Source organism: Gorilla gorilla, chromosome 3 (genome assembly GCF_029281585.2).
Source record: "Gorilla gorilla gorilla isolate KB3781 chromosome 3, NHGRI_mGorGor1-v2.1_pri, whole genome shotgun sequence".
NCBI classification, from domain to species: Eukaryota; Metazoa; Chordata; class Mammalia; order Primates; family Hominidae; genus Gorilla; species Gorilla gorilla.
Genome location: NC_073227.2, coordinates 164,314,611 through 164,342,610, shown reverse-complemented (window position 1 = coordinate 164,342,610; position 28,000 = coordinate 164,314,611). Strand labels below are relative to the sequence as shown.

The following is a 28,000-nucleotide window of genomic DNA, read 5'->3' as shown; positions in this document are numbered from 1 at the left end:
ATTCCATTCATTTGGATTTATGAGTTCATCAATCCACCTTGTGTCATTAATCTACTTTGTTTAAATTACCCTCCTTAGTACCTATTTTTTTTAGCAATGTTCTACTCCAAAACTGGTTTGAAATCTAGTAGCACATCCTTTCAAAAAGATTTGTTTTTTAGATTCAAAGGGATAGAACAAGATGAAATTTATTTTTTACTCAGAATTTTTCTGAAAAACCACAGGGGTGTTTTATAATGCTTTTTAAAATCAAGATTAAGAAAGGTACTAAGCCAAAGATCATTTATATAATCATTTATATAATTAAATCCAGATTAGTTCAAACAATCGGCATATATTAAATACTCAAAGGGCAGATGGAGTAATCCTTATCTGAAATGCTTGGAACCAGAAGTGTTTTTAGCATTTTCCAGACTTTAGAATACTTGCATTATACTTATCAGTTCAGCATCCCTAATCCAAAAATCAGAAATGCCCTAATGAGCATTCAAATTTTGGAGCATTTCTGATTTTAGATTTTTTGATTAGGGATGCTCAACCTGTACTCTATGCTTAGGATTTGCTTCTCTCAACTTTATGAAAAACTTAAAATGTAGGCCAGGTGTGGTGTAGGCTCACAACTATGATCCCAGCACTTTGGAATGTAGGCTTACACATGTAATCCCAGCACTTTGAGAGGTTGAGGCAAGAGGATTGCCTGAAGTCGGCATTTGAGACCTGACTGGGCAACATAGCAAGGCCCTATCTCTACAAAAACTAAAAAAACTTAGCTGGGCGTGGTGGTGCACATCTGTAGTCCTAGCTACTTGGGAAGCTGAGGTGGGAGGATCACTTGAGCCCTGAAGTTTGAGGTTGCAGTGAGCTGTGATCGCACCACTGCACTTCAGCCTGGGTGACAGAGCAAGACCCTGTCTCTTAAAAAGTAGTAATAATTAATTACACTTTATAACAGCCTCCAGCACTTTGTCAGATGTACAATTAAGCAATCTTTCATGCTTTGTTGTTAAAAAAAAAAAAAGACATTTATTCAGTATCATGATCAGACTACTAAAACATTTAGCAATCAACAGCATGGGTACAAAACAAAACAATCTACACTGAAACCCTGTGTTGGAATGCTTTACTTTCCACAGAACAGAAACTAAGCTATTATACAATTAGTCACAAATACAGTCATCAAGTTCTGTGATCGTGGTGGCTTTGGTGGCAGCCATGGTGGTGGTGATGGATATGGTGGCAGTGGGGACTGCTATAACAGATTTGGTAATGATTGAAGCAATTCTGGTGGTGGTAAAAGCTACAATGATTTTGGCAATGACAACAATCAGTCTTCAAATTTTGGACCCATGAAGGGAGGAAACTTTGGAGGCAGAAGCTCTGGCCCCTATGGTGGTAGAGGCCAATACTTTGCCAAACCAGGATACCAAGGTGGCTAAGGCAGTTCCAGTAGCAGTAGTAGCTGTGGCACTGACAGAAGATTTTAATTACTGCCAGGAAACAAAAGCTTAGCAGGAGAGGAAAGCCAGAGAAGTGACAGGGAAGCGACAGGTTAAAACAGATTTGTGAACTCGGCCAAACACAGTGGTGGCAGGGCCTAGCTGGTTCATGCTTTTTTTTCAAGTGAGTTTCCTTCACACAGTTTCCATTTGAGTCCCTTTAGCTCTCAGGGCTAGCTCTATACTTGATTCATTTTGCATTTCCACTGTGTATCTCCCTCCCAGTTTCTCTTCCTCTTGAAAACATCACTTTTGTGACCTCCGTAAGTTTTCTTCAGCCTTACATTTTTTCAATTTCTTCCAAACTGAGGTGATAACTCTTACAAATTCTTTTTCTTTTCATGAGAAAAGTAACCATTCCTCATGCATGTATTAGACCTTTAACTGTTAAGAATCTAACATAGTATTTAAAAATTTTGAGGGAGCACTAAATAAATTCAAATTACTTTACAACTTGCCATAAATACTGCGTTTTGCTTGACATTAACAGCAGCAATTCCACATTTCAAGAAATTAAGCAGTATTTAGTAATACTGCAGGTATCAGAATTTTTTTTTTTTTTTTTTTTTTTTTGAGACGGAGTCTGGCTCTGTCGCCCAGGCTGGAGTGCAGTGGCGCAATCTCAGCTCACTGCAAGCTCTGCCTCCCGGGTTCACGCCATTCTCCTGCCTCAGCCTCCCGAGTAGCTGGGACTACAGGCGCCCGCCACCACGCCCGGCTAATTTTTTGTATTTTTAGTAGAGACGGGGTTTCACCATGTTAGCCAGGATGGTCTCGATCTCCTGACCTCGTGATCCGCCCGCCTCGGCCTCCCAAAGTGCTGGGATTACAGGCGTGAGCCACCGCGCCCGGCCCAGAATTTTTTTTTTAAATCTTCAATTACATGTGGGCAGATGAAAACAACTACTAATAGAAATTTAAGGGAAAGATATCCAATTAAGGGAAATGTGTCCTAAAGGAAAAAGTGAATAAAAATTGAGAAAACAATTAAAGAAATGGAAAGAAAAGACCACTTTACGGATTATAAAAGTTATATTTATTCACGATGCTACATTTATTGCATTCCCTTAGAAAAATGGAGAACTGTTTATGTACCCAATCTGCACATATAAAATTTTATACAAATTATGTGTAGCACATAAAGGCCTCTGGTACAGCTAAAATCCTGACACTATAATTTGGGTATTCCCGCTTTAGGGTCTCCAGTTTATCAAGTCTGTCCATAGAAAACAGAAACTGGAATTATAGTCAGTCTTGCTAACACTTAGAAACTACTTTAAAATACAATAAAATTTTCATTTACCCTAAAAGTCAAAATGTGAGGGGATATATTTTGTTACCAATTTCAATGTAACAGTATGACAAATTCACACCTCATTTTGGCTGGGCTTTCAAAATTAAAAAAAATCACCCTAGTTCTGACATTATCTAAGTTGTGGCTGCTTCAGAAGGTCATATGACAAAATATTTACCAAATAATTAAAAATAATAATAATAATATTCCTTTTACAAAATGGTACAGTAATACCTTAAGGAACCAGAAAATACTAAATGTCTTTGGCTATACAACTAAAAGGCCATTCTTTCAAAAGAATAGGGCATATTCATTTCAGAATCAACTAAAAAAAACAGAAAGCATAACAGAAATATGCATAGAATTTAAGTATACTTTGTCTTGCCTTCTTTTCCCATTCTACCCACATAAGCAAGGAGAATGCAATTTATATAATCTTTCCAGATGGGACTCAATAGCACTACAAAGAAAATACCCAAATTTCTGCAAAGGCAAAGTGAATTAAAATAATTACACAACTAGGTGAAGACTGAAAGGGACAAATGTTATTTGAAATTTTCTTTTTAACTTGTTTTTAAGCCTTACGAGTGTAGAAATTATAGCTACTAAACAAAAAGTCACAATCTTCACAAATGGAACTACAATAGAAAAATAAATCAAATGAAACACTTAGTAATAAATGAAGCCTATTTTATTACTTCAAGTGTTAATGATAAAAAAATTTCAGCACAGCTGTTGCATTTAAAAAAGTGAAACTACATACTATGTTTCTAGCTCAGTAAACAGATGAACCTGATGTCTTTAAATGACATAACAATTGAGCATTGTACAGTACATCTTATGAAGACCCGTAAATTAAAGAACTACTGGTTTAAAGTTAGTGATTATGAAACAAAAACATATTCATAGTTTCAGCTTCTTTTTTCTTCCTCGACCATCAGGTGCGCCATCCATTTTACGTTTCTGTGTCTATAAACAGACAGAAGGATTACTTTTCACAAGACTAATATAAACATGAAATATAGTTGCATACACATTATAACACTTTAGTAATAACAACTACTACAAAGTAATAGGTATGAGACTTTTCCCCCAGGCTATATAAATCTTTCAAAGCAAACTATAAAGCCTCCAAATAATCTTACCTACTTATTTTACTTACAGAACAAAAAATGTTAATGTTAATAATGATGTTATAAAACTAAGGCACAATTAACAGTAGATCAATATCAAATAAATGCAAGCTTCCCAAAAGAGTAGTAAGAAACACTTGAGTTTTTAAAAGGCAGTTACATAAGTACCAAATATTATCCAGAGATACTCATTTATTCATGAGTTTATAAATTAACCATTTTTTATTAAATTAACTATTATTAAATAACCTTTTTTCCCTTAAAGTGTTTGCCTTCACATTGCTAAAACATCACTGAAATAATCAAAGCTTAGAGACTAACAGTAAAAGTCATAATACCACTGCTTTTCCAATGTTTCTTAAATTATTCTAAAATTATAACTTGTATTCTCAATGAGATGTGTACACACTTGGCATTTACGAGACATACTTTCCTGATTTTCATGAAGCCCCATATTAAGGACTACCATATCATCAAGATGTGATTTTTCCCACACAACCCAGTCAAGCTAAATTTGTACTTTTTAAGTATTTCAAGGAAGTCCTAGCTACAGCAATCAGACGAGAGAAAGAAAGAAAGGACATCTAAATTGGAAACAAAGAAGTCAAATTGCCCTATTTGTAAATGACATAATCTTACATTTGGAAAAACCTAAAGACTCCATCAAAAAACTATTAGAACTCATAAACAAATTCAGTGACACTGCAGGATACAAAATCAACATACAACAAACAGTAGCATTTCTATGACAACAGTGAAGAATGTGAAAAATAAAAAGTGATCCCATTTACAGTAATTACACGTGAAATAAAATACCCAGGAATTAATCAAAGAAGCGAAAGATCTCTAAGATAAACTATAAAACACTGATGTAAGAAACTGAAGACACAAAAAAATAGATATTCCATGTTCATGGATTAGCAAATTCAATATTGTTAAAATGTCCATACTACCCAAAGCAATCCACAGATTCAATGCAATCCTTATCAAAATACCCATGACATTCTTCACTGAAATAGAAAAAAAAATACTAAAATTTATATGGACCCACAGAACACCCAGAAATAGCCAAAGCCACCCTAAGCAAAAAGAATAAAACTGGAAGAATCACATTACCTGACTTAACTTATAGTACAGAGCTATAGTAACCAAAACAGCATGGTGCTGGTATAGAAACAGATACATAGATCAGTGCAACCGTGGAAAAGAACAGAGAACCCAGAGATAAGTCCGTAAAGTCCATACATCTACATGGAACTCATTTTTGACAAAGCTACCAAGAACATACACTGGAGAAAGGACAGTCTCTTCAATAAATGGTAATGGAAAATTGGATATCCATACACAGAAGAATGAAACTTGACCTGTAACCCTAACCATATACAAAAATCAAATCAAAATGTATTAAAGACTTAACTCTAAGTCCTCAAACTGTGAAACTACAAGAAAACATTGGGAAAACTCTCCAGAACACTGGACTGGGCAAAGATTTCTTGAATAATACCCCACAGGCAACCAAAGCAAAAATGGACAAATGGGATCACATTAAGTTAAAAAGCTTCTGCACAGCAGAGGAAACAACAAAGTGAAGAGACATCCCATAGAATGGAAGAAAATATTTGCAAACTACCCATTTGTCAAAGGATTAATAACCAGAATATGTAAGAGCTCAAACAACTCTACTGAAAAAAATCCTAACAGTCCGATTTAAAAATGGGCAAAAGATCTGAACAGATGATTCTCAGAGGAAGACATACAAATGGCAAACAAGCATATTAAAAGCTGTTCAGTATCACTGATCATCAGAGAAATGCAAATCAAAACTACAATGAGATAACATCTCATCCCAGCTAAAATGGCTTTTATCCAAAAGTCAGGCAATAACAAATGCTGACAAGAATGTGGAGAAAAGGAAACCCTCATACACTTTTGGTGGGAACGCAAATTAGTACAATCACTGTGGAAACAGTTTGAAGGTTCCTCAAAAAACTACAGATAAGAGTTACCCTACTCCTAGGTTTACACCCAAAAGAAAGTCAGTATATCAAAGAGATATGTGCACTCCCATGTTTACTGCAGCACTATTCACAGTAGCCATGATTTGGAAGCAACCTAAGTGTCCATCAACAGATAAATGGATAAAGAAAACATGGTATGTATACACAATAGAATACTATTCAACCATAAGCAATGAGACCCTGTAATTTGCAACAACATGGATGGACCTGGAGTTTATTAAGTGAAATAAGCCAGGCACAGAAAGACAAACTTGGCATGTTCTCACTTATTTGTGGGAGCTAAAAACTACAATTAAACTCATGGAGACAGAGAGAAGGATGGATACCAGAGGATGAGAAAGGTAGTGGGGGTGGGGGAAAGTGGGGCTGGCTAATGGATACAAATAAATACAAAGAGAGACTAAGACCTAGTATTTGATAGCACAACACAGTGACTACTGCAATAAATAATTTAATTATACATTTTAAAATAACTAAGAGTTAAACTGTTTGTAACAGGGATAAATGCTGGAGGTGATAAATACCCCATTTACCCTGATGTCCTTATTACTTATTGCATGCCTGTATCAAAATATCTCACGTAACCTATAAATACATACTTACTCATAACAACTAAAAATTAAAAATTTATACCACTACCTAAATTTGAAAGTGGAAGAATCTCAAATTATGAGCTTGGGTTCTCCCTTAAGGGAAAAAAAAAACAAAACTAAAGGCAATGGGGGGGTGCACAACAGGAACTAACACATCAATGACAGCCAAGCAGTGTTAAATACTTAGAAAGGGGAAATTTACATAATCCACATATCTACATATTCATGAATACTTACTGAAGGCTTTGGTCCTCGTTTCTTTTTCTCTGCCTTCTCCTTTTCTTCTAGTTCCATGTTTTCTCTTTCGATCAAAGTAATTAAGGTATTACATCTCCTCTGGAGCTCCTAAATTATAAACAAACACGGTACATGCACTTTCCATCTACAAGTTTCATGATTTCAATTTTAAAACAAGGTATGTTTTAATAGGATAATATATAAAACCACTAATACACCCCTGATTTAAAAAAAAAACTGATTTTCATATACAATTCATGCTATGAAGATTAAAGGCAAGATATTTGTAAATAATGTTTTTACTCCAATCTTTAAAGCCAAACTACTGTGTATTCTTCAAAAATTCTTCCTTCACTTAGGAATTAAAGCAATAAAAATGAACATATGCAATACTGCTACTTAGTGTGTATGTCTGAGAACTACTGTGCTACTTATACCCAAAACTTAAAAAGATTAATAGTGCACATATGTGAGGGTCAAAAACAACAAGAACTTTAACAGGTGTGTATAATCTTTCCCTTCAAAGTATCACTAGAATTATGGTAGTCAATCAATCACATGGCACCTTTCCCAATTTTGGAAAACCAGCCATGGAAGTCTACGATGAGTTCTACCTCATCTCTCTCTGGCAAACTGGACATACAGCCTCCAGAAAAGATTTAAAGTATAACGTAGAAGTAGCAGTTAACCCTGAAAGAAAGAGAAGTCCATTTGTACGGCTGCTGGTTAGCAGCCCCCTTTCTTATAGAGCAAAATTATTTTTTTCTTATAGTAAGTGATACTACTACACACACAGCTACAGTAAAATAATTTTAAAATACTACTGTATAGAATACACCACACAAGGCTTAGAAATAGTATATAGAGATAGAAGAATACATTATCATTTTTTGTGCATCTTAACATGGAACATGTTAAGAAGTAACACAGTTTTAAATTACGGTACTGTACTAGTTAAATTAACATGGCACTGTCTTGTCACAATCACTATAAAATTATTCTTTATTAACTCTATAAATTGTTACCACTTAAGAAATAAGCTTTCAGCAACTGGATCTTTTCTCTAATTATATATTTATACAGTGTTTTATCTTCAAAGTATCTTCATGTATTTAAGTTTAGTACATTTCCCAAACTTGGGTATCACAAAACAGTGATGTCTAGTGAAAAAAAATTTTCAGTGGTCAAACATGAAAATACTGCTTACTATCCACTGTCTTACAAAGTGACATTTTACTTTAAATATACAGAGATATCTTACTATAAACAAACACAAAGATGTTTAAACTTTGCTTATCCCAGAATATCCCAAACTTAAGACTAAAGAACTTATTAGCATTATCCTCATCTGGCAGAAAACAAGTTGAAGTTCAAAGTTCAACGGTGGTGAAATAAGGAAGAAAAGGAGCAATCCATCAAAGTTAAACTTTTCTGAATTCAAATTTTAGGTTATTAGAAATGGGGCTATCTGGTCAGAAACAGTCAGATATTGGGAATAAAAACAAAACCTAGCATTAAATCAGTACAAAAGTAGTGTTTCACTATAATAAGCCATCTTAAAATAATCCAGACTCTGGATGATTTATATTAAATAAATCAGAATGCTGATTCTGATGTGCAGATGCTTGAATGCAAGGACCATTTTTCTTTATAGAAATATGTTCATTTGAAAAACCAAAAAGTCGTTAACACTCAGAAGTTGAAACTGATACTTCCTCCCACTTAGAACTTGAAAAGCTAGTCTTATCATATAGTGATATTTAAAGACGTAAGATACTAAAGGATAGGACCAATAAACTTGTAAGTTATCCCTGGTATTAGGTTTTATGATACTAACAATACTGTAACAAAAGTCTACTTCACAGATTTTTTTAAGGTCACCTTAAAGAATACCAAAAGATGACACTTACTCTGAACTCTGCTACATTACACAAAAAAGTCCTGAGCACTCACCATTGCAGTTCTGGACTTAAGAAACCAGTCAAATCTGAACTGAGGAGAGTTGCGAATACACTGTCGCAATTCATCATAAACATTTTCTTTGTCAAATCCAAGTTTGTGAAGCATACAAATCAGAAAACGATCTTCTTCTTCAGTATAGTTTTTTCCTTTGTTAGTACCATATGATATCCTCAGCTGATGAAAAGGTGCTTTGTACCGTCCAATCTATGAAAGTCAGATTTTATATTATATAAAATACAAATCCTATATAATCTGTATTTCAAACTCAGCTTTAGTATAATTAGCTAAAATGTTGCATTTCAAATCAGAATTTTCTATCTAGAGCACTTCAACTGCTTTACATAATCTTTGTTGGGAAAGACCTTTACAGTCTTTATTATCATAAAGAGAAATACAGACTAAGACTTTCTGATTCTACTTAGTAAAAAGCTAATCTTAGTGCCTTTGACTCAGATCTATCAGTCTGGTGTATAGGTAAATTCTGCTGACAATACCATGTTTGAATGCTACTCTGAAGAAATTTTAAATTGTAAACCCTTACTTCTTTTCCTTTATAAAAAGTCACTCTCTCATACTCACAGCTAGGAGTTATTTTATTAACTACCTAACTTATTAACAAGCAAATTACCTTTGTGTCAAGTGCTTTCTTGATGCTTATTCTTCTTTGAATTCTCGCCTCTCCCCTTTCAATCTGAGCCATAATCTTCTCTATGTCCTGGAGCTCGTTGCACCTTTCCCAAAACACAGCTGTAAAAGTTGGACAAAGTAAACAAATCATTTATATTTTTATTTCTTTAATGTAAAAAAAAGGGATCAACTGGATTATTTATCTTCTAATTCTTAAATTTCTGCTATTCTAAGCAGACTCACCACAGCATACCCTCACATGTTAACCTAATAATACAACTGACTTCAGGAAACACAACACGTAATACTTGAAGCTATGGAGAGAAATTAAGATAAAAATGCAACGGCAATTATACAGTGACTTATTCTGATTTTCTTTGCTGTCGCTAGAGTTAGCTAGGTTAAAAAATTTTTAAAAAGGAAACCATTACGCCATTTCTGGAAACAGGACATTTTCTCATTTGTAAAAAATAATGAAGAAGGTACTAACTACACTGTGACAAAATTAGCTAATCACAACATAATTCAGAATAAGAAAACAAGAACCTTCCAACAGCTCTTACTAAACTCCAACAGCCTGGTTAAAAGAATTACCTGAATATTCAATGACTTCTTCTGGAGTTTTGCCTTCTACTTCTCTTGCTATATTTTCAATATCATCACGACCCCACTTCTCATTAGCTTTGATAAACTGGTTAAAATCTCTCTTATTCCAATTGGTAAATCCCTTCACAGGAACAGAAACAAAATATTTAATCACAGCACATTAAACTTGGTAAACATGCTATTAGCAAACCTTCTAAATATTACAAAAACAAATTTTTGCTAGTTTATTAAGTTCTTTTAGAGTGGTAACTTTTCGTGTACATAAATGTACACTTTTGACAACACATTATATATTGCTCAAATACCCAAGCAATTAAATATGAGTGGCTGAGAGTAAGGAACACTGTATGAAAAGGTGACAGTTTCACTGAGCTTTGAAGGATTACTAGCAGTTGGCCAGAAAGAGTGAATAACATAAAGGGCAAAAATATGAGCAAGTAGAAAAACGGAAGGAAAATGAAGCTTTAAAGGTAAGTCAAAGGCCAGATTCTGAAAGACCTTGATGAACACCAAAGGATGTTTAAAAAATACCAAGCCAAGATTTATAGTTGAAAATGGTGACTGGGTAGCAATGTGGAAAATTCATAGGAAAGACGGGAACATTCAAAGTAAGGTGATAAAAAGCATACCCACTCTACCAAGCCAGAGTAATAAAATCTGTAGTCTTCTCAACCACCTCAACTAGTGACAATCAGATGGAGCATGTATCCACATGCCCATGCTTTATTGTCTCCAATTATTCCATCTTTAAAAGCAGAAACTTGTATTTATTTTTATGCCCCAACATAACCTAACACAGTCCTTTACAACAAACTGTTACTAAAGTTTGTACTGATTAAAGGCTATACCTGTGTTAGAAGCTTCTCTTTTTCCTCTAACTCTTCATCATTAAGGGATTCAGCTTCATCAATTTTAAGCTGTTCTTCTTTTTGTGCCTGTGCTGCGTTAGGCAGCTCAGGATTTCGAGGTACCTAAAAGATATTTTTCTATGCCATCAAATCAGTAAATTTTAAAGAGCATGTGATGAACCAACTAACTGACATTTCACAAGTTTCAATTCAACCAGGAAAGAAAATATACTGATACATTGCATGTATTATGTTAAAAACAAACCAGATTGGTCATGAAGTCTTATTTTTTCTTGTTAAAGAAAAACAGACCCAAGTTTATGTATTTCATACATACAACTAGACTAGGCTAAAGCAGTATTGTTTCACACTAGGTCCAAATTAGATAAATATTTATAACTAATGTTTATACCTTCCATAATTTCTGGATAGGAATGAACAGAAAGGCAGATAATTTCAATTACCTTGTACCCAATAGTTTTTCTGTAAAACAGAATTTCTTTTTCCAGTAATTCAAATAAACGTGGAGGAAAGAACTGGAAATCCTGAACATTGGGTTGTTTTGGAGGTCGAGGAGCCTAAAGAAAAACAAAAATAAGTGTTATCCATAAAAAAGAAATTTCATTTTAAATGTATCCTTAGTCCTCACTTCATAAACCACAACAGCCAATTCTGCAAGCGACTGAATGCATCTTTCAATAAAACGGAATTTATATCTTAATTTTAAATGCACAGATTCAAAATTAATTTTTTAAAAATGTTAACTAAAAACAGAAGGGAGTACACTCTAAAGAAATGCAAAATGTAGGCCAGAGGCAGTGGCTCACGCCTGTAATCCCAACACTTTGGGAGGCCAAGGCGGGCGGATCATGAGGTCAAGAGATCGAGACCATCCTGGCCAACATGGTGAAACCCCATCACTACTAAAATTACAAAAATTAGCCAGGGGTGGTGGTGGGTGCCTGTAGTCCCAGCTACTCGGAAGGCTGAGGCAGGAGAATTGCTTGAACCCGGGAGGCGGAGGTTGCAGTGAGCTGAGATCGCACCACTGAACTCCTGGTAACAGAGTGAGACTCTGTCTCAAAAAAAAAAAAAAAAAAAAAAGAAACACAAAATGTAATTATCAATCTTTTTGCAAGAATATAAGAAAAAAATTACATTTTCAAAATTTTTAGGTATTTTTATGCTGTGTCAGTCAACTCACCTTGGGTGCTTTAGGTTCACTAACACGAAGAGCTTCCCTGAAATATGCATCAACGGCATAGTTGGCTTTTCTTTCTCGTTTAGGTGGTTCAATCCACTCTGTGAATGCAATCTAGCACATGGGAAACAACTCAAATCACCAACTTTTATTACACACAGTAACAACTCATCATCAAGAAGGATGTTTGTAAATGTAAAGATATTCACAAAATCCTGGGCTATACGCTCTATGAGGGTGGAGACTATGATACTTTGCTCAATATTATGTACATAATTAACACGAGACAGTGTCTAGTCAACAGAGTAAGCATTCAGTATTTCTTGCTTAAAGGAACAACTGTTAAATGAGGGAGAAACGCTACAGAATGTTTGGTATAAATCTAAACTAGGAGAAAAATGTAGACACATAATTAGCCTACAAAAAATTCTGAAGATAGACCTAAATATTAACAAGAAAAACACTGGGTAGAATTATTTTTTTCTTCTAATCTCTGGGTATTTTTCAATTTCTCTCTATATTACCAAGTATTACTTATGAAGTTAAGAAATTTTTCCCTTTATTACCAGCTAATTCTGCTGTTTAAAATAAAATGAATCAGGTTACCATCCCAAATTACTATTCATCCCATACAAGAATATATTTCACTGTAAACATATACCACAAACTTCATTACAAAAACTTTAAAAATATTTCAGCGCTTACCAACTGAAAAACTGGCATTAAATTTTACATAATGATGAAAATATTCAGATGTGAATAAGCAAAAATTACTGTTTTAAGCAAAATTATAAGACATTACAGTAACATTTAAAATTCCAAGTTTCCAGTAAAATAAAGCTTTCATGTAACCCAAACCTATTTCTAAATTACCTTTTGTTTTTCTCTATAGTCTTCTCCTTCGAAGTTATAAACACTTGACTCTGTATCCATTGTAAAGTTTCTAAGTGAACTTTCGCCCATCTTGGAGAGCTTTTCATTCATCTCTGCAGTCTAGAGAACAAAACAATCAACTTCTTAGATTCACAGCAAAGAAAGCACGAAAACTGCAGTCAAAATAAATTAACTTCACGTACACAAAAGCTTCTCTTTAAGGAAATAAAATTATTTATCATCAATGTAACAAATATTTCCTGTTTCTGGTCTAAAACATTCTATATTAAAAGCATTATTTAATCTACATCTCACCTTCTTTGCACCTCTTTCCAAAATACCATCGATATCTTCATCAGTGATCTCACTTTCCTTTGAAGCAAACACATGTGTTGCTCCATGTCTAATCATTTGAAGCATTTCATCTTTCCCAATTTTGTTCAGATTCTGATCCACAAGCCTCCCTGAAAAAAGATTGTGTTGTATAATGTTAACTGAGCAGACTTTATTTTACTGGAAACTTGAAACTTTAAATGTAAGGTTTAATGCTTTATAATTTTATCTCAAATGTCAATCATTTCTGTTTACTGTTTATTCACATCTAATAATTTTGATTTTTGCACTAAATTTAATGCCAAATTTTCAGTTGGTAAGCTACAAAACATTCCTAAACCTTATGTATTATATAATGAACCCTGCTGTATACTGTCTCAACGAAATATAATCTTTTGTGAAAGCTGCATATGAAAAATTTTCAAAAACCTACAAGTTTCAACAGATGGAAGCATTATATACACAAGTTTCTGATGAGCAGAAAGGTATTATTAACTAATACTCCCCAAATCAGCTTTTCTCCTTAGAAAAGTAAAGTAAAAAATCCTTCACCTAGGCCAAATTTTACACAGAACTGAAATATGTAACATCAGTTTCTTTTTAAAGAAAACTTCCAGAAGAACTGAAACTCCTAAAAACTTATTTTATTCGTTTATTTTTTTGAGACGGAGTCTTGCTCTGTTGCTTAGGCTGGAGTGCAATGACAGGACCATAGTCACTGCAGCCTTCAACTCCCTGCTCAAGCCATTCTCCTGTCTCAGCTTCCCAAGTAGCTAGGACTAAAGGCATGCACTACCACACCTGGTGAGAAAATGTATCTGGATCATCGAAGAAACTCACCATTAATAAATTAATAAATATTTTCAGTTGGCAGGAGTTTGGACAACCTTGTAATTTTTCAAAAATACAGGTATAAAAAAACAAACAAAAACCCAAAGACTTGTTTTCACCCTCCTCAAGGGTCACTCACATACACCTAAACAAAGCTTTGATTTTTATATGCCAACCAACTTGTAAGTGGAAAAACATCCAAGTTTTCAACAACTTCTTTAAATACTTGTATCATGGTTCGGGACCCATAATAGGATATACAACCAAACATCCATGACTTTGTAAGTGAGGAGATATCCACAAAGTATGTTTCCTTGGATTGGATGCTACCATTGCTACCAAAATGTTCTTATGCTTATACAAACTACTTCCAAGTTGGGCAGGAAGGTTCCGGAACCTTCAGATGTAAAGTGCTTGTGTACTCTCGTTTTTGATTATGTCCCTCAAATAAAAAACAGTAACACAAAGGTATGCACTTAAGGCTTGCTGTCTGACTAACATGTCTACAAATGGCACAAGAAAGCTATTAGCCTGAAGGTTTGCTCCAAAAATTGCCACAGTAAATATGAAGTAAAAAAACCTCAAGATTTCTAAATTAATTATGAATCAATTAAGGTCTTTTTTATCTTTAAAAAAAGTGTTTCGGACAGGCGCGGTGGCTCATACCTGTAATCCAGCACTTTGGGAGGCTGAGGTGGGTGGATCACCTGAGGTCAGGAGTTCGAGACCAGCCTGGCCAACAAAGTGAAACCCTGTCTCTACTAAAAATACAAAAAAATTAGCCAGGTGTGGTGGCGGGCATCTGTAAATCCAGCTACTCAGGAGGCTGAGGCAGAAGAATTGCTTGAACCCAGGAAGCGGAGGTTGCAGTGAGCCGAGATCGTGCCATTGCACTCCAGCCTGAGTAACAAGAACAAAACTCCATCTCAAAAAAAAAAAAAGTGTTTCATGGATGAAAATAACTGAGAACAAGAAACACGTGGCAGGTGTATTTCAAAACACATGGATGTGTGAAGAAAATTAAAACATTAGCCATTATATCACCCATGAGATAACATCACGGGGTGGCAGCCTCGAGAAGTCCCCAGAGACTTTTCTAATTAAACACTTAAGAGTTAACAAAGTTCTTGATCCCCCTTGAGTCACTTCCCAGCTGTATGTACAATGAACAAGTAATTTAACCTCTCAAAAGCCTTTATCTCTGATGCTAACATCTCAAGCTGGCATGAAGATTAAAGGAGAAAATGAAATGTTAAGTATATAGCACACTGCCTGGCACAAAGTAAACACTTTATTAACGGAAACGATTTGTAAAAATAAGCAATAATTTATTGTCTTCAGGTATGCAGACACATGGTTAACACTATGAATAGCATTAGGGATACCAAAGACATGTAAAATACTCTCTTACATGGACATCAGAGACTGACAAAATCAAGATACCTACATAATCAGTAAACAATTTAACAGTATGCCTTTCAGCTTTATAGACAGATAGTAAATACATGCTCACAAATGCAGTTACAAAGGAAACCAATGCACACTTGAAATTATTGTTTCCCACCCCTTTTCTTGAATTTTATATTTCCCATCATCAATTTTATAGTAGGCTTCATGAAAACATAAATTATGTCATCCTTAAAAGCTGATCTGGAATGAGAACTTAAGTTTCCTTCAATTGATCCAAAATAAAATCCCACTCTCACCCCCTACTCCTACTTATACCCTTGTTTACTTCATCTCTCCCTCCCAACTAAATTGTAAACTCTTTGAAAGTAAGAATACTTGTTTGTTCCATTTACCACTGAATTCTCAGCACCAAGAACAGTGCCTAGCATCTGGTGGGTACTCAGTAAGTTGCAGACAAGAAAAAAGAATAAAATCAGGCTCTTTGATTTTTATTTCTTCAGTTTTCCCCACAATAATCAAGAGTAGTTAGTACATATAAATCATTAACCACCACACTGAATGTCAGATATTTTATATACATTATCCCCTTTAATCCTTTAAAATCCTTAAGTGTAGTTATTTTTATCCCCACTTAACAGATGAGGAAATGGGTTCATGTAACGAGAGAGAACTGCTAACTGGCAGAGTCATTATTCAAACCTCAACTGTCCTGAGCCCAAATCCATCTTTTTAATGACAAAACTAAAGTTTACTGTATTTGCAATACAAGTCATCTCTACTGGCTGCAAGCTTGACTCAATGGATGCTTAGTAACAAGAATCTTCTAAGACGATTTTCAAACAAAAACAGGTTGTGTCAATCCAACTTGGTAAAGTTTTAAAGTTCCATGGCTTACCTTGTTGAATGACTATTGAATCCAGTCTGAGTTTCATCTCAGCACGTTCTACTATTCTTTCTTCTACAGTGTTATCAGTTATAAAGCGGAACACTCTGACTGTCTTGGTCTGCCCAATTCTATGTGCTCGGTCCTAAATAAATTACCATGTTATTTTGAATTTAGTTTAAAAGTCACATAAATAACACTGAAATGGGTACACTGAGAAAAAAAATTAAAATATTCTGAAATATAAAACTTTTAAAAATTTGTAATAACACTGAATCTGTAAGGAATCAGATGAATTCTGCTAGGTTACACTGAGATAAAACACATAATGTCTCCAAACAATATACAACATTATAATTTTTAAGTCTGATGAGGAAAGATTTTAAGTCTTTTTTCCTAGATTTAAATTCAAAATGTTTTTCTATCTAAACCAAACCCAAATTGTCACTGCTATCAGGCAAAGAAGTGACATGAAACAACTTAGCAAACAACACAAAAATTCTAACCTTTAAATATTACCCAATTAACTACATACAAGTAGTCAAACTAATTTGAATATGAATTTGTTTTACTTTTGCTAACTACATTCCTAAAAAACTCCCTTATTTCTAATAATTGGTCCATTTTCCTCAGTCACCCTTAGTAAGAGTACAAGATGAAAGTGACTAACGGGCTGGGTGCAGTAGCTCACTCCTGTAATCCCAGCACTTTCAGAGGCCGAGGTGGGTGGTGGATCACCTGAAGGTGAGGAGTTCGAGACCAGCCTGACCAACATGGTGAAACCCCATCTCTACTAAAAATACAAAATTAGCCAGGCGTGGTGGCGCACACCTGTAATCCCAGCTACTCAGGAGGCTGAGGCAGGAGAATCACTTGAACCTGGGAGGCAAAGGTCACAGTGAGCCAAGACTGCACCATTGCACTCCAGCCTGAGCAGTAAGAGTGAAACTCCATCTCAAAAAAAAAAAGAAAGTGACTAATGACAGAGATTAAAGTTGGGTTTATGGTCCCCAACATCACGTGTCAGGCCAATCCGCAGTATCAATTCTCTCAATCTAAAAATAATCTTCCTGATCTGACCAGGTACTCTCACACAGGTGTTCTTTTAAATAACTAAAGTGGAAGACAGGCTAGTTGCTCATCAAACCCAATTGTCTTTGGTCCTGTGATATAACTAGACTATAATTTACCAATTCCCTTACAGTCAGTTATGCTACATGATTTGAGTTCTGTCTAATTGTTTGATCAAGGGGGTGGAGAGACAAGGAGGCTCTTTCAAGGTCTGACCCATAAAGAATTTCCTGGGAAATCCTCAACTCTATCATTTCCCCCTTCTGCCAATAGGATGCAGTATAGCAGAGGACTCCAGGGTCCCAAGATATGGCAGATTCCTGAGATGGAAATACCCTTATTTAGATGGAAGATCACCTCAATATACTCTCACTGAACCATTAGATTGGAGAAAAATAAAATTCTATTGGGTTAAGTCACTGATATTTGTAGAATTAGCCTGTCCTAACTAACGCCATCTACTAAGCACAGAATATATTTATTTGTTATCTCTTACCATAGCCTGAAGATCTACTTGGGGATTCCAATCAGAATCATACAAAATTACTACATCAGCAGTCGCAAGATTGATGCCAAGACCACCAGCACGCGTGCTTAACATGAAAACAAACTTTGTGCTGTTTGGTTCATTGTATGCATTGATGGAGTCCTATGGATAAAACAAAATGATTGTCAAAAAATTTATCTGATTCTTTTTTATCTCCCTCCCCAAATTTTACTCACTTGTCTCTCATCATGGGGCGTCTGACCATCCAACCTGCAGTACTCATAATTTCTCCACATGCAATAATCTTCCAAAATGTCCAATACCCTTGTCATTTGACTGAAGATTAGTACTCGTGAACCTGTTGGGGAATATAACAATCTATTATCAGTGGCTTCAAAAGTAGAAAAATTTAAGGGTAACCAAAACTAAGACTAATCAATTATCCTTAATTCCAAAGTTACCTACTTGGTTACAAGGGGGAAAAAAATCTACACATCATTATCCAAGTCAGTCATTTCCCACTTTTTTCTCACCATGGCACAAATAAAAAAGGGTAACATTTGCACAGAAAAGCATATTTGCCTCTGGTCTGGAAGGCTTTGCCATCCCAAAGGGTAAGATAATCATTATCTTGTTACCCCATATACGTTTAAAAATAAACTTCCACTACTTCACAACAACTCTTCAATGCATATGACTCCCCAAACCTCCAACACACACCTAATAATCCTGGTCTCAGCCTGGTTCTGAAGACCCATTCCAGATCAAAGGACCATAATATGTGCCTCATATATCTACAATGACTATCCTTCACTTATCACTTATCTGCCATGATTCAAATTATCCGACTGCCTTCCACTTCTTTAGGCAACTACATAATACCTTCAGTAGAATATATCAAGACAAAGGATCATTTTGAAAAGTAATGATTATGAAATGATCCTGTCCTAGAAGCAGAGGCTGACAATCTGCTGTTGTCACACGTTCCTGCACCTCAAATGCATAAGAATTTTTTTTTTTTTTGAGACGGAGTCTTGCTCTGACACCCAGGCTGGAGTGCAGCGGCGCCATCTCAGTTCACTGCAACGTCTGTCTCCCAGGTTCAAGTGATTCTTCTGCCTCAGCCTTCCAAATAACTGGGACTACAGGTGCATGCCACCATGCCCGGCTAACTTTTTTTGTATTTTTGATAGAGACAGGGTTTCACCATGTTGGCCAGGCTGGTCTCAAACTCTTGACCTTAGGTGATCTGCCCAGCTCAGCCTTCCAAAAAGTGCTGGGACATGAGACTACTTAGTAGTCTCCATTTTCCCTGCAGAATTTAATATACCTTTCATTAATATCTGAGTATTCCCACCAAGTTCCTGCCACTCCTCCCCACCAATTTAATTCCTTTAATTACTTTGCTTTCAAGGAAAGCATTTTTTAAAAATCTATCTCTACAAAAAGGTATAAAAAGGAAAAAGTAAACCCATTCACTGACAACTCTTACAACATGCTTTTGATAGTATCATAGAGGAGATTCACCTACTGGTCCAAATGTCATTCTTATTAAAATATAGAGAGAAACACAAACTTGAATCTGCACACTTAATACTATAGCAGTGATATTTCGTATCTTTAAGAGATATGTAATAATTTATGAAAGGCTATAGTGTCTGGCGTTTGCTTCGAATAATCTGGGAGGAGGAAGGGTATAGCAGACTAAAAACGTTTTTATTAGTTAAAATTGGAAGCTGGCTTCTAAGTTCTTTCTGCATTCGTGTAATTTAAATATACCCAACCACACACCACAGACATACCCATTTTCATAAAAAAAGTCAGCATACTACAAATAAAAATGTTTCAGGTCCATGTACATGGTACCTTATTAAATTAAAACTCCACATAAATAATTAAAAAACAATATCATGAACACACCACCACTGTCTAACAATGGATCTGGTAACCATGTGTGGGAGGGAAGTGCATTCTTCACATTTTATGACAGAAAGCTATAATTTCTAGAAAGTATATATAAAGTATGAACTCTTCCCAAAATCAAGGGAGTATGGTTGCTCTAACTATTGCTTACCTTCTAAGAGACTTAAGGCCTAAAATCAGGAGTGGGGGTTAGAGCTCAGATAATGAACAGGTTTTTTTAATGTTCTACACTTCAACCTTGGAAAGCATCAGAGCAGTCATTTCAAAGTACAGTGCTCCTTTGTTTTAACATGAGCATTTTAAAACAGTTTTGATAATTTGATACGGGTAACCGATACCTTGTTCTTTTAACTTAGGGAGCAGCTTGTCTAAAACCACCATTTTGCCACTGTTGGTTACTAGATGCATATCTGTTGTATAAGGTGGACCAGGTTCTGCTCCATCAAAGAGATACGGATGATTACAACATTTTCTCAACTGCATTAGGATGTTCAATAACCTCATTTTGTCCATCTTGCCTGCTGAGTTGAGTATATCTATATCCTTCATTAATATCCGAGTATACCTATTCAAAGAAGAAAAACATTTTTAGAGCTCAAATGTTCCTTGATCAATCCCTGCCACTTTACATACTTAATCCCCTTCCCCACATGAACCCCCAAATATCTGTAAGAAACTACTCATTAACTTCTAGGTATGGTTAGGAATTTAACATCTGTAACCTCTTTCTTTTTGCTTCCATTTTTCTTTACTGTCCATAGCATTATAATGTTCATACTTACGCCTTGGGCCTTGAGGATATTATTTTAAAAGTACAAAAACAGTTCCCTTGGGTAGAATTAAAGCAGTAAGACATAATATTTTTAAGTAACAAAGCAAAACTTAAAAAATGTAAGTTTTAAACATAATTTTAGTTTGCAGTTTTTTGCAACAGAAAGTGCCACTATTCGATTACTATATACCCCATAGCTAGTGTAGCATTTAGGTAAGAACCCTAACATGTGAGACGACAGGAAGAATAATGAAATGGTAAGGCATGATGATGAGAATAATATGAATACAACGTGACTTAAACATACGTATAAATACATGGGGTAGGGAGGTATGTCTGTGAGGCAGGTCTGTGAAGCTACAGCCATAAGCTAAGGCCAGATTATAAAAAGCCCTGAACATATACTAAGGATGTAGACATTGTTATGAAAGAATGAGTAATTTGTCTAAGCATCAAAGTTTTAGAGCCTTGGATCCTTTGAACAAAGTAAGTAGCCTAGGCAATCTATGCTTAAACAACAAGGCAGACCTTTCCATCTCAATTCTGATATAAAGTTCACTCAAATGTTTAACTAAAAAAGATTTGTCTTCCCTTGGCATTGACTCATCTTAGTTCTGTTTTAGAGCCATCCAAGGTAAGCCTAATATCTGCTACCCTTTCAGAAGTTTTTGAGGACATTTAGGACCAACCACCTTCTACAGATAACCTCTTACCCAGATAACATGCCCAGTTCTCTATATGATATTAAGTCCTTTAACCAAACAACTCTGGCCTCTTGCAAATACTTATCAAAATTTAAGTATGCAGTTAAATATACATGAAATATGATGAGACCAGTAAAGAAAAGGGTAGCTATATTTATTTCCTCTCCTTTGAACACTACACTTACATTAAGGCTAACAGTATCTTTTTCTGCAGCTACTTTACACTGACCCAGTATTTATGAACTATAAGTGAACCGTATATCTCCCACACTGTGCTATCACAGTTTCCTTTTTAAAAATCCCAAGTAGATGGTTTCATATGAACCCCGTTTAATTAAATCCCAATTTTAATTTTGGATTCATAAGCCTTCCGTCCTGATTCTGTCATCTAACAGGTTCAAAACTTTCTATAACGAACTTAATGAGCAAGCCCTATACTACGTGACAAGAAAACTCTTTTCAGGTTGAGTTCAATCCAGCAAACTGGAATTCCATGAAGACACAAATTAGGAAAACAAAATACAAATGAAATTTAGGGAAGAATCAATAGTGCTATCAAGTACATCTGAGAACACATACCATTCCCTTTGCATTTTGCTGAGACCCACATAGATTTTTACTTCCTTCTTTGGAGGCAAACTCTTTTCAACATCAGCCTTAATTCGACGAAGGAGGAATGGACGCAAAACCTTTAAAAGGACAAAAATAAATAGGTAATACCGATATTACATATAAGGTCATATTTCAGCATCTTAGAATTGTATATAAAATACATGAAAAAGAAATTTCTCTGCGTTGAGTATCAAGTGATTTCTTAGGACTTCTCCCTGCAAATACAGTCATATCTCAGTATCTGTGGGAGACTAGTTCCTGTCCCCTTCCCTTTGAATACCAAAATCCACAAATGCTCGAGTCCATTATAAAAAATGTAGTATTTGCATATAACCTACAAACATCCTCCCATATACTTTAAATCATCTCTAGATTACTTATAATAATAGTTAATGGAATGTAAATGCTATGTTAATAGTTGTTACACTATACCGTTTAGGGAATAATGACAAGGAAAAGGTCAGTATATTTAACACAGATGGAACCATCTATTTTATTTTTATCTTTTTTGGGGACAAATATTTCCAATCCATAGTTGATTGAATCTATGGATGTGGAACCTATGGATATGAAGGGCTAACTGTATATAATTTATTACTACTGGGTTCCTGAAGGGTAGTAATACAAGACCATTACTTATTCAATAAAGGCATACCTCAGAGATATTGTAGGCTCAGTTCCAGACTACCTCAATAAAGCAAGTCACATTTCCCAGTGCATCTAAGAGTTACATTTACACTATTAAGTGTGCAATAGCATTATGTCTAAAAAAAAAACAATGTACATACCTTATTTTAAAAATACATTATTGCTTTAAAAATGTGATACATTATTTAAAGCAATACATTACTGCTTTAAAAACAGAGTAAACACATGCCGTTGGGAAAATGGTGTTTATCGATAGACTTCCTTGACACAGGGTTGCCACAAACCATCTATTTGTTTTGCAAAATAAATGTTTCTTAAAAATGCAGTATCTGTGAAGCACTGCAAAGGGTAATGAGATGTGCCTGTATAATATACAGGTGAGTATATAGTATAAACAGCAAGTGAGTATATACTTGTTATACTACCATAAAATACTAAAAACAATAGTAAATTTTTAAAATGTTTTCAACAATTTGCTGCCTTTCAGGTCTAAAACTAGTTACTTGCATGCAGACTGTCTAACATTGCTTAAGAATGGGCAAGGGTCGGGAGGCCGAGGCAGGCGGATCACGAGGTCAGGAGATCGAGACCATCCTGGCTAACATGGTGAAACCCTATCTCTATTAAAAATACAAAAAATTAGCCAGGCGAGGTGGCAGATCCTGTAGTCCCAGCTACTTGGGAGGCTGAGACAGGAGAATGGCATGAACCCAGGAGGCGGAGCTTGCAGTGAGCCAAGATGGCGCCACTGCACTCCATCCTGGGCGACAGAGCTAGACTCCATCTCAAAAAAAAAAAAAAGAATGGACAAGGGTCTCATTAAGATCTCCTTATGGTTAGTCTTTAAACTTACTGTCCTAACTTACGGAAAGAATATAAAAGTACACACTTCAATAAATCATGAGTGTACAGTTCTAGAAATTTTATTCAAGTACTGTAAAAGTACCCATGTTATTACCCAAATAGAACACTCTAGAAATCATTTTTGTGTCCCTTCCAATCACTATCCCCTCTTTTCCTTCCCAAGGGTAAGCAATATTCTTATTTTTAGACACCATAAATTAATTTTGCCTATCATTTTTAACTTTATATACATGGACTCACTCAATATGCACCCATTTATATCTGGTTTCTTTTATTAAACAATGACACATTTCCATGTTATATGTAGTAGTAGTTCACTCATTCTTATAAAACAGTAAGTTTTAAAATTAACTACACAACTAAAGATAGCCTTTTTTGTACCTCTGTTCTATTTACACTGGTTTTTAAAAATAGTGACTATATCACAAAACAAATTAGACATTAGTGGGAAAAATACCAGCAACACCTCTCTAACATCACCACGTAGAAAAGCTAGTTCAGCCCTAGTCAACAGGCGGCAGCAAATGCCAGATGTGTAAGTGAAGACCTTTAGCCCCACTGGTTCTCTTCTAGCATTGTCCAGCTAAATAAATGTAACTGGATAAACCCAGGTGTAACCCACAAAGAAACCATCCAGTCAACCCATAAATTCTGGAGTTGTTAATAAAATATAAACTATTAAGTGTTTTGGAGGTGGGGGAAATAAGGGGGTCTTATTAACCCCTAAAGGGGGGTTAAGGTGTTTTTCGGGGGTGGAGGGAATAAGGGGTTCTTTTGCAGCATTAGATAACTAATACATCAAATAAGAGTTATCTCATTCCTAAGCATATCCATACTGACTTCTAAACCCTCCTTTCATTATGAGACCACAGGTGCTACTGTAGAAACTTCAAAGTAAAGAGCAGGAGAAAGTAGAGAGGCAGCTACAAGACCTCTTCTCCCTGACTTCATAAGCATTTTCAAAATACTCTGTGAACAAAACAGAGTTACCAAATCTGGTTGATACTGCTGAATGGGTTGTTCATTTGCTTTACCTAGATGTACCTATGTATTTACTAAAGGAAAGCCAAGAGCAGATGAATAAGGGGAAAAAAATGCATGAAAAAAAATCATGTTCTTCTGCCTCCTTTTCTACCCCCAAGATTACATATACACTCCACAATCCTTGGTCTAAGTAAATACGAAGAGAGTGCTTAGATGCATGAATGCCATCTGAATTGAAATAAAGGTAGCTAGGAAATTACTACCTTCAAATATTTAACAAAACTCTCAATATTTAAGAATTTTAAAGTACTTTATAATGAAATATTTGAACAATCATGAACTTAAATTTTTTTCCCTGTTCAAATATCCACTCTAACTAGGCATTGTGCCAGGTATACAAAGACAAATAAATCTGTGCTTCCTGCCTTTGTGCTTACAATCCAGTATGGAAAACACTTGTGAATCATCTCAATATCCTCTGCAAAGTCCTATAATATTAGGATGCTCAGATTGTTAAAGATGGAATACACAGAAGGGCACCTAGGCCAGCCTCAGCCTGGCTGGTTCAGTGGAGGTGATGTCGCTGAGTCTTGGACTAGGTATTAGTAAAGAGACCAGGAAAAAGGATTCTAGATGTAGCAAAAATGATGAGCAAAAATAGATTAGAATTACCACAATGTTTACAGAAAACTGACAGTGGGGTCAGCAATCTATCAAATTAAAGCTCAATATATGAAGAAGTAAAACAAAACAGATGCCAAAGAATGTTAAAAAGGTTAGGCCATGGAGGGACACAATTTTGTTCCCCAGGGGACATCTGCAATGTCTAGAGAAATTTTTGGTTGTCCCAACTGGAGGAATGTTACTACTGCCATCTAGTGAGTAGAAGTATCAGGGATGCTATTAAACATGCTACAATACACAGGACAATCACGTTCTCCCCTCTCTCCTTATCCCTCTCAAAGATATACCCAGACCAAAATGTCAAAAGAGGCTGAGAATTCCTGAGTTAGGTCATTAAGGGCTTTATATAACATTCTTACAAGCTCCTGCTTTAACCTGCTTAGCAGGGTATTTTAATCTGGTGTCTGTTAGAGAAGTTTCTCTACCTACCAACTTTTACTTGTGAACTGTCACAGGAAGCTGTATGTAGAAACAAAGCTATACAGCAAGCAAAAACATACCAACTCTGCTCATAATGCAATATCAGCAGTTGTTTATACACAATGTAGCTAGATTTAAGAAAAAACAGATGGATCTTTAGCCCTTTCAAAAGTGAACCTGTTAGATTCTTCCATGGAATGTAAATTGAACTAAGCTTTAAAAACTTGTCTATTAAGGCCGGGCGTGGTGGCTCATGCCTGTAATCCCAACACTCTGGGAGGCCAAGGCAGGCAGGTTGATAACTTGAGTTCAGAAGTTCGAGATTAGCCTGGGCAACATGGTGAAACACTGTCTCTACAAAAAATACAAAAATTAGCTGGGCATGGTGGCCAGTGCCTGTAGCCCCAGCTACTCTAGACGCTGACTGGGGAGAGACTGCTTGAGCCTGGGAGGCAGAGGTTTCAGTGAGCCAAGATCATGCCACTGCACTCCAGCCTGGACGACAGAGTGAGACTGTCTCAAAAACAACAACAAAAACTTGTCTATATTAATTATTATGCAATTCTTCTTCCCCCCACTGTGTTTTGTATAACTGTAAGAGAATACTTTCTCCCTTAAGTCAGGATTCCATTCTAGGTTCTAACACTGAAACAACCACACATCACCCCCTACATTGATTGTAAGATGTAAGAGTTAAGTGTCAGAATTCAAGCAGATCTGATTCTTAAGCCATTGTGTTTTTTATTAACAGGAAAATAATCTACTAATTTAAACCTTTATCCTTTTTCCCATCATAAATACGCTTTAACACTACTCCAAAATACTTACCATATGAAGCCTCTCAACTAGTTTTTGATCCCCAAGGCAGTTGTTTGTATCAAACCAGGAATCAAAGTCCTAAATAAACAAACAAAAAATATACTCAGATCAGAGATAATATTAACAAATACCCTATAATACCAGATATAGAAATGATTTCTAGAATTAGTACTTTGAATTGTAACCCACAAAAAAAAATCACTTAGTCCAATCCTGGTTTTCATGTGTCATTGTTACTAACTTTAAAACAAGTAGTTCAGAAATCACACTACCTTCTAAACATTCTTCTCAAAAACATCAAAATAACAAGTTTCACAGTAAAAAGTTGGAGAGCAAGTTCTATAGGATTAGAAAATTAATATTCTTGAAAAATATATTTCAAGTTTCATAAAAGCTTGAAAATTAGAACATTTTACAGTTTATTCTCTGACACCATTCGCACTACTCAAATACAAGTTTACGAACAATGTCAATTTTAATCAAACTTACTAAATGAAATTGAAATTACCAGCATTTCATTAATATTTGGTTAGGATTTCAACAAGGGCAGTTTCCCTAACCTCATCTCTTGAACGTATGTATTATATATGTGCTTTGTTTTTGAGTAAACATAATCTTAGAATTCACTGCTTTAAAGTAAATGAAAGTGTCAATGTAGTGAGAAAAAGGAATTATCTCAAAAACATCAAAATACATAAAATCAAAGCTAAAATTGCTTTTGGAGTCTGATTAAATATCTTTTTACAACACAAAATCTCTATTCTTTCAAAATAATCTTCAACAGAAAAAAACAAAATTAATTAATACCTTTTTATAACTTAATTGTACAAAAATATACTAACGTGGAGCTCTTCAAATCCCTCCAATACACACAAGACGCCAGCTATGCAAACAAAGCTTCAAAAATAAACGCTGGTTCAGGAAAAAAAAACCGCAATTTCTAACAGCACAAACTCTTGACATAGTTATTATATTACTATTAACAGTTCAAATAGCTAATTAACCATCACTATCATTTCTATGACTATAAATAATCCATAAAGATTAGGTTCTATTTGTTTGTTAGACTATAATATAAGAAAAGCCAGACAGATTTCACTAAATTTGACAGTCATCCTTGGGACTTAAAACATAAGCAATGTGAGGTATACAAATCACTTCAGGAATACCTTGAGCAGCACCTTAAAAACATAACCAGTCAACCTAGAGCCACTGAAACAAAGTCAGGCCAACATGACTTACCAAATAGGAGTGACAATTTATGCCATTTCAGATAGAGAAAACAATGATTTAAAGAAGACTGAGGCCTGGTGTGGTGGCTCATGCCTGTAATCCCAGCACTTTGGGAGGCTGAGGCAGGCAGATCGCTTGAGGCCAGGAGCTTGAGACCAGCCTGGACAACATGGCAAAACCTCATCTCTACAAAAAACACAGAAACTAGCCGGGCATGGTGGCACACACCTGTGATCTCAGCTATTCGGAAGACAGAGGCACAAGAACCACCTGAATTCCGGAGGTGGAGGTTGCAGTGAGCCAAGATCACACCACTGCACTTCAGCATAGGTGACAGAGTGAGACTACATCTCAAAAAAAATAAAATAATAATAATAATAATGAAATAAGATTGAAACCAAAGGCACAAAAGTAAATTCCCATTATACAGAGAC

General features: G+C 35.4%; 1 protein-coding gene across 1 annotated transcript in view; it reads right to left on the bottom strand.

The window, feature by feature from the left end:
• Window positions 1-3,463: 3,463 nt before the first annotated feature.
• SMARCA5 (SNF2 related chromatin remodeling ATPase 5) overlaps window positions 3,464-28,000 on the bottom strand; it is a 45,037-nt gene continuing 20,500 nt past the window's right edge. Inside the window, exons 9-24 of the mRNA XM_019025579.4 lie at window positions 26,343-26,411; window positions 21,882-21,991; window positions 20,165-20,391; window positions 18,140-18,261; window positions 17,913-18,065; window positions 16,358-16,490; window positions 13,204-13,352; window positions 12,889-13,008; window positions 12,019-12,129; window positions 11,279-11,392; window positions 10,815-10,937; window positions 9,955-10,087; window positions 9,362-9,480; window positions 8,725-8,937; window positions 6,772-6,879; window positions 3,464-3,759 (exon numbers count right to left, since the gene is read on the bottom strand). Of these exons, the coding sequence (XP_018881124.1) occupies window positions 3,694-3,759; window positions 6,772-6,879; window positions 8,725-8,937; window positions 9,362-9,480; window positions 9,955-10,087; window positions 10,815-10,937; window positions 11,279-11,392; window positions 12,019-12,129; window positions 12,889-13,008; window positions 13,204-13,352; window positions 16,358-16,490; window positions 17,913-18,065; window positions 18,140-18,261; window positions 20,165-20,391; window positions 21,882-21,991; window positions 26,343-26,411 (2,070 nt within the window). The 3' untranslated portion in view covers window positions 3,464-3,693. The remainder of the gene's footprint in view (window positions 3,760-6,771; window positions 6,880-8,724; window positions 8,938-9,361; window positions 9,481-9,954; window positions 10,088-10,814; window positions 10,938-11,278; window positions 11,393-12,018; window positions 12,130-12,888; window positions 13,009-13,203; window positions 13,353-16,357; window positions 16,491-17,912; window positions 18,066-18,139; window positions 18,262-20,164; window positions 20,392-21,881; window positions 21,992-26,342; window positions 26,412-28,000) is intronic.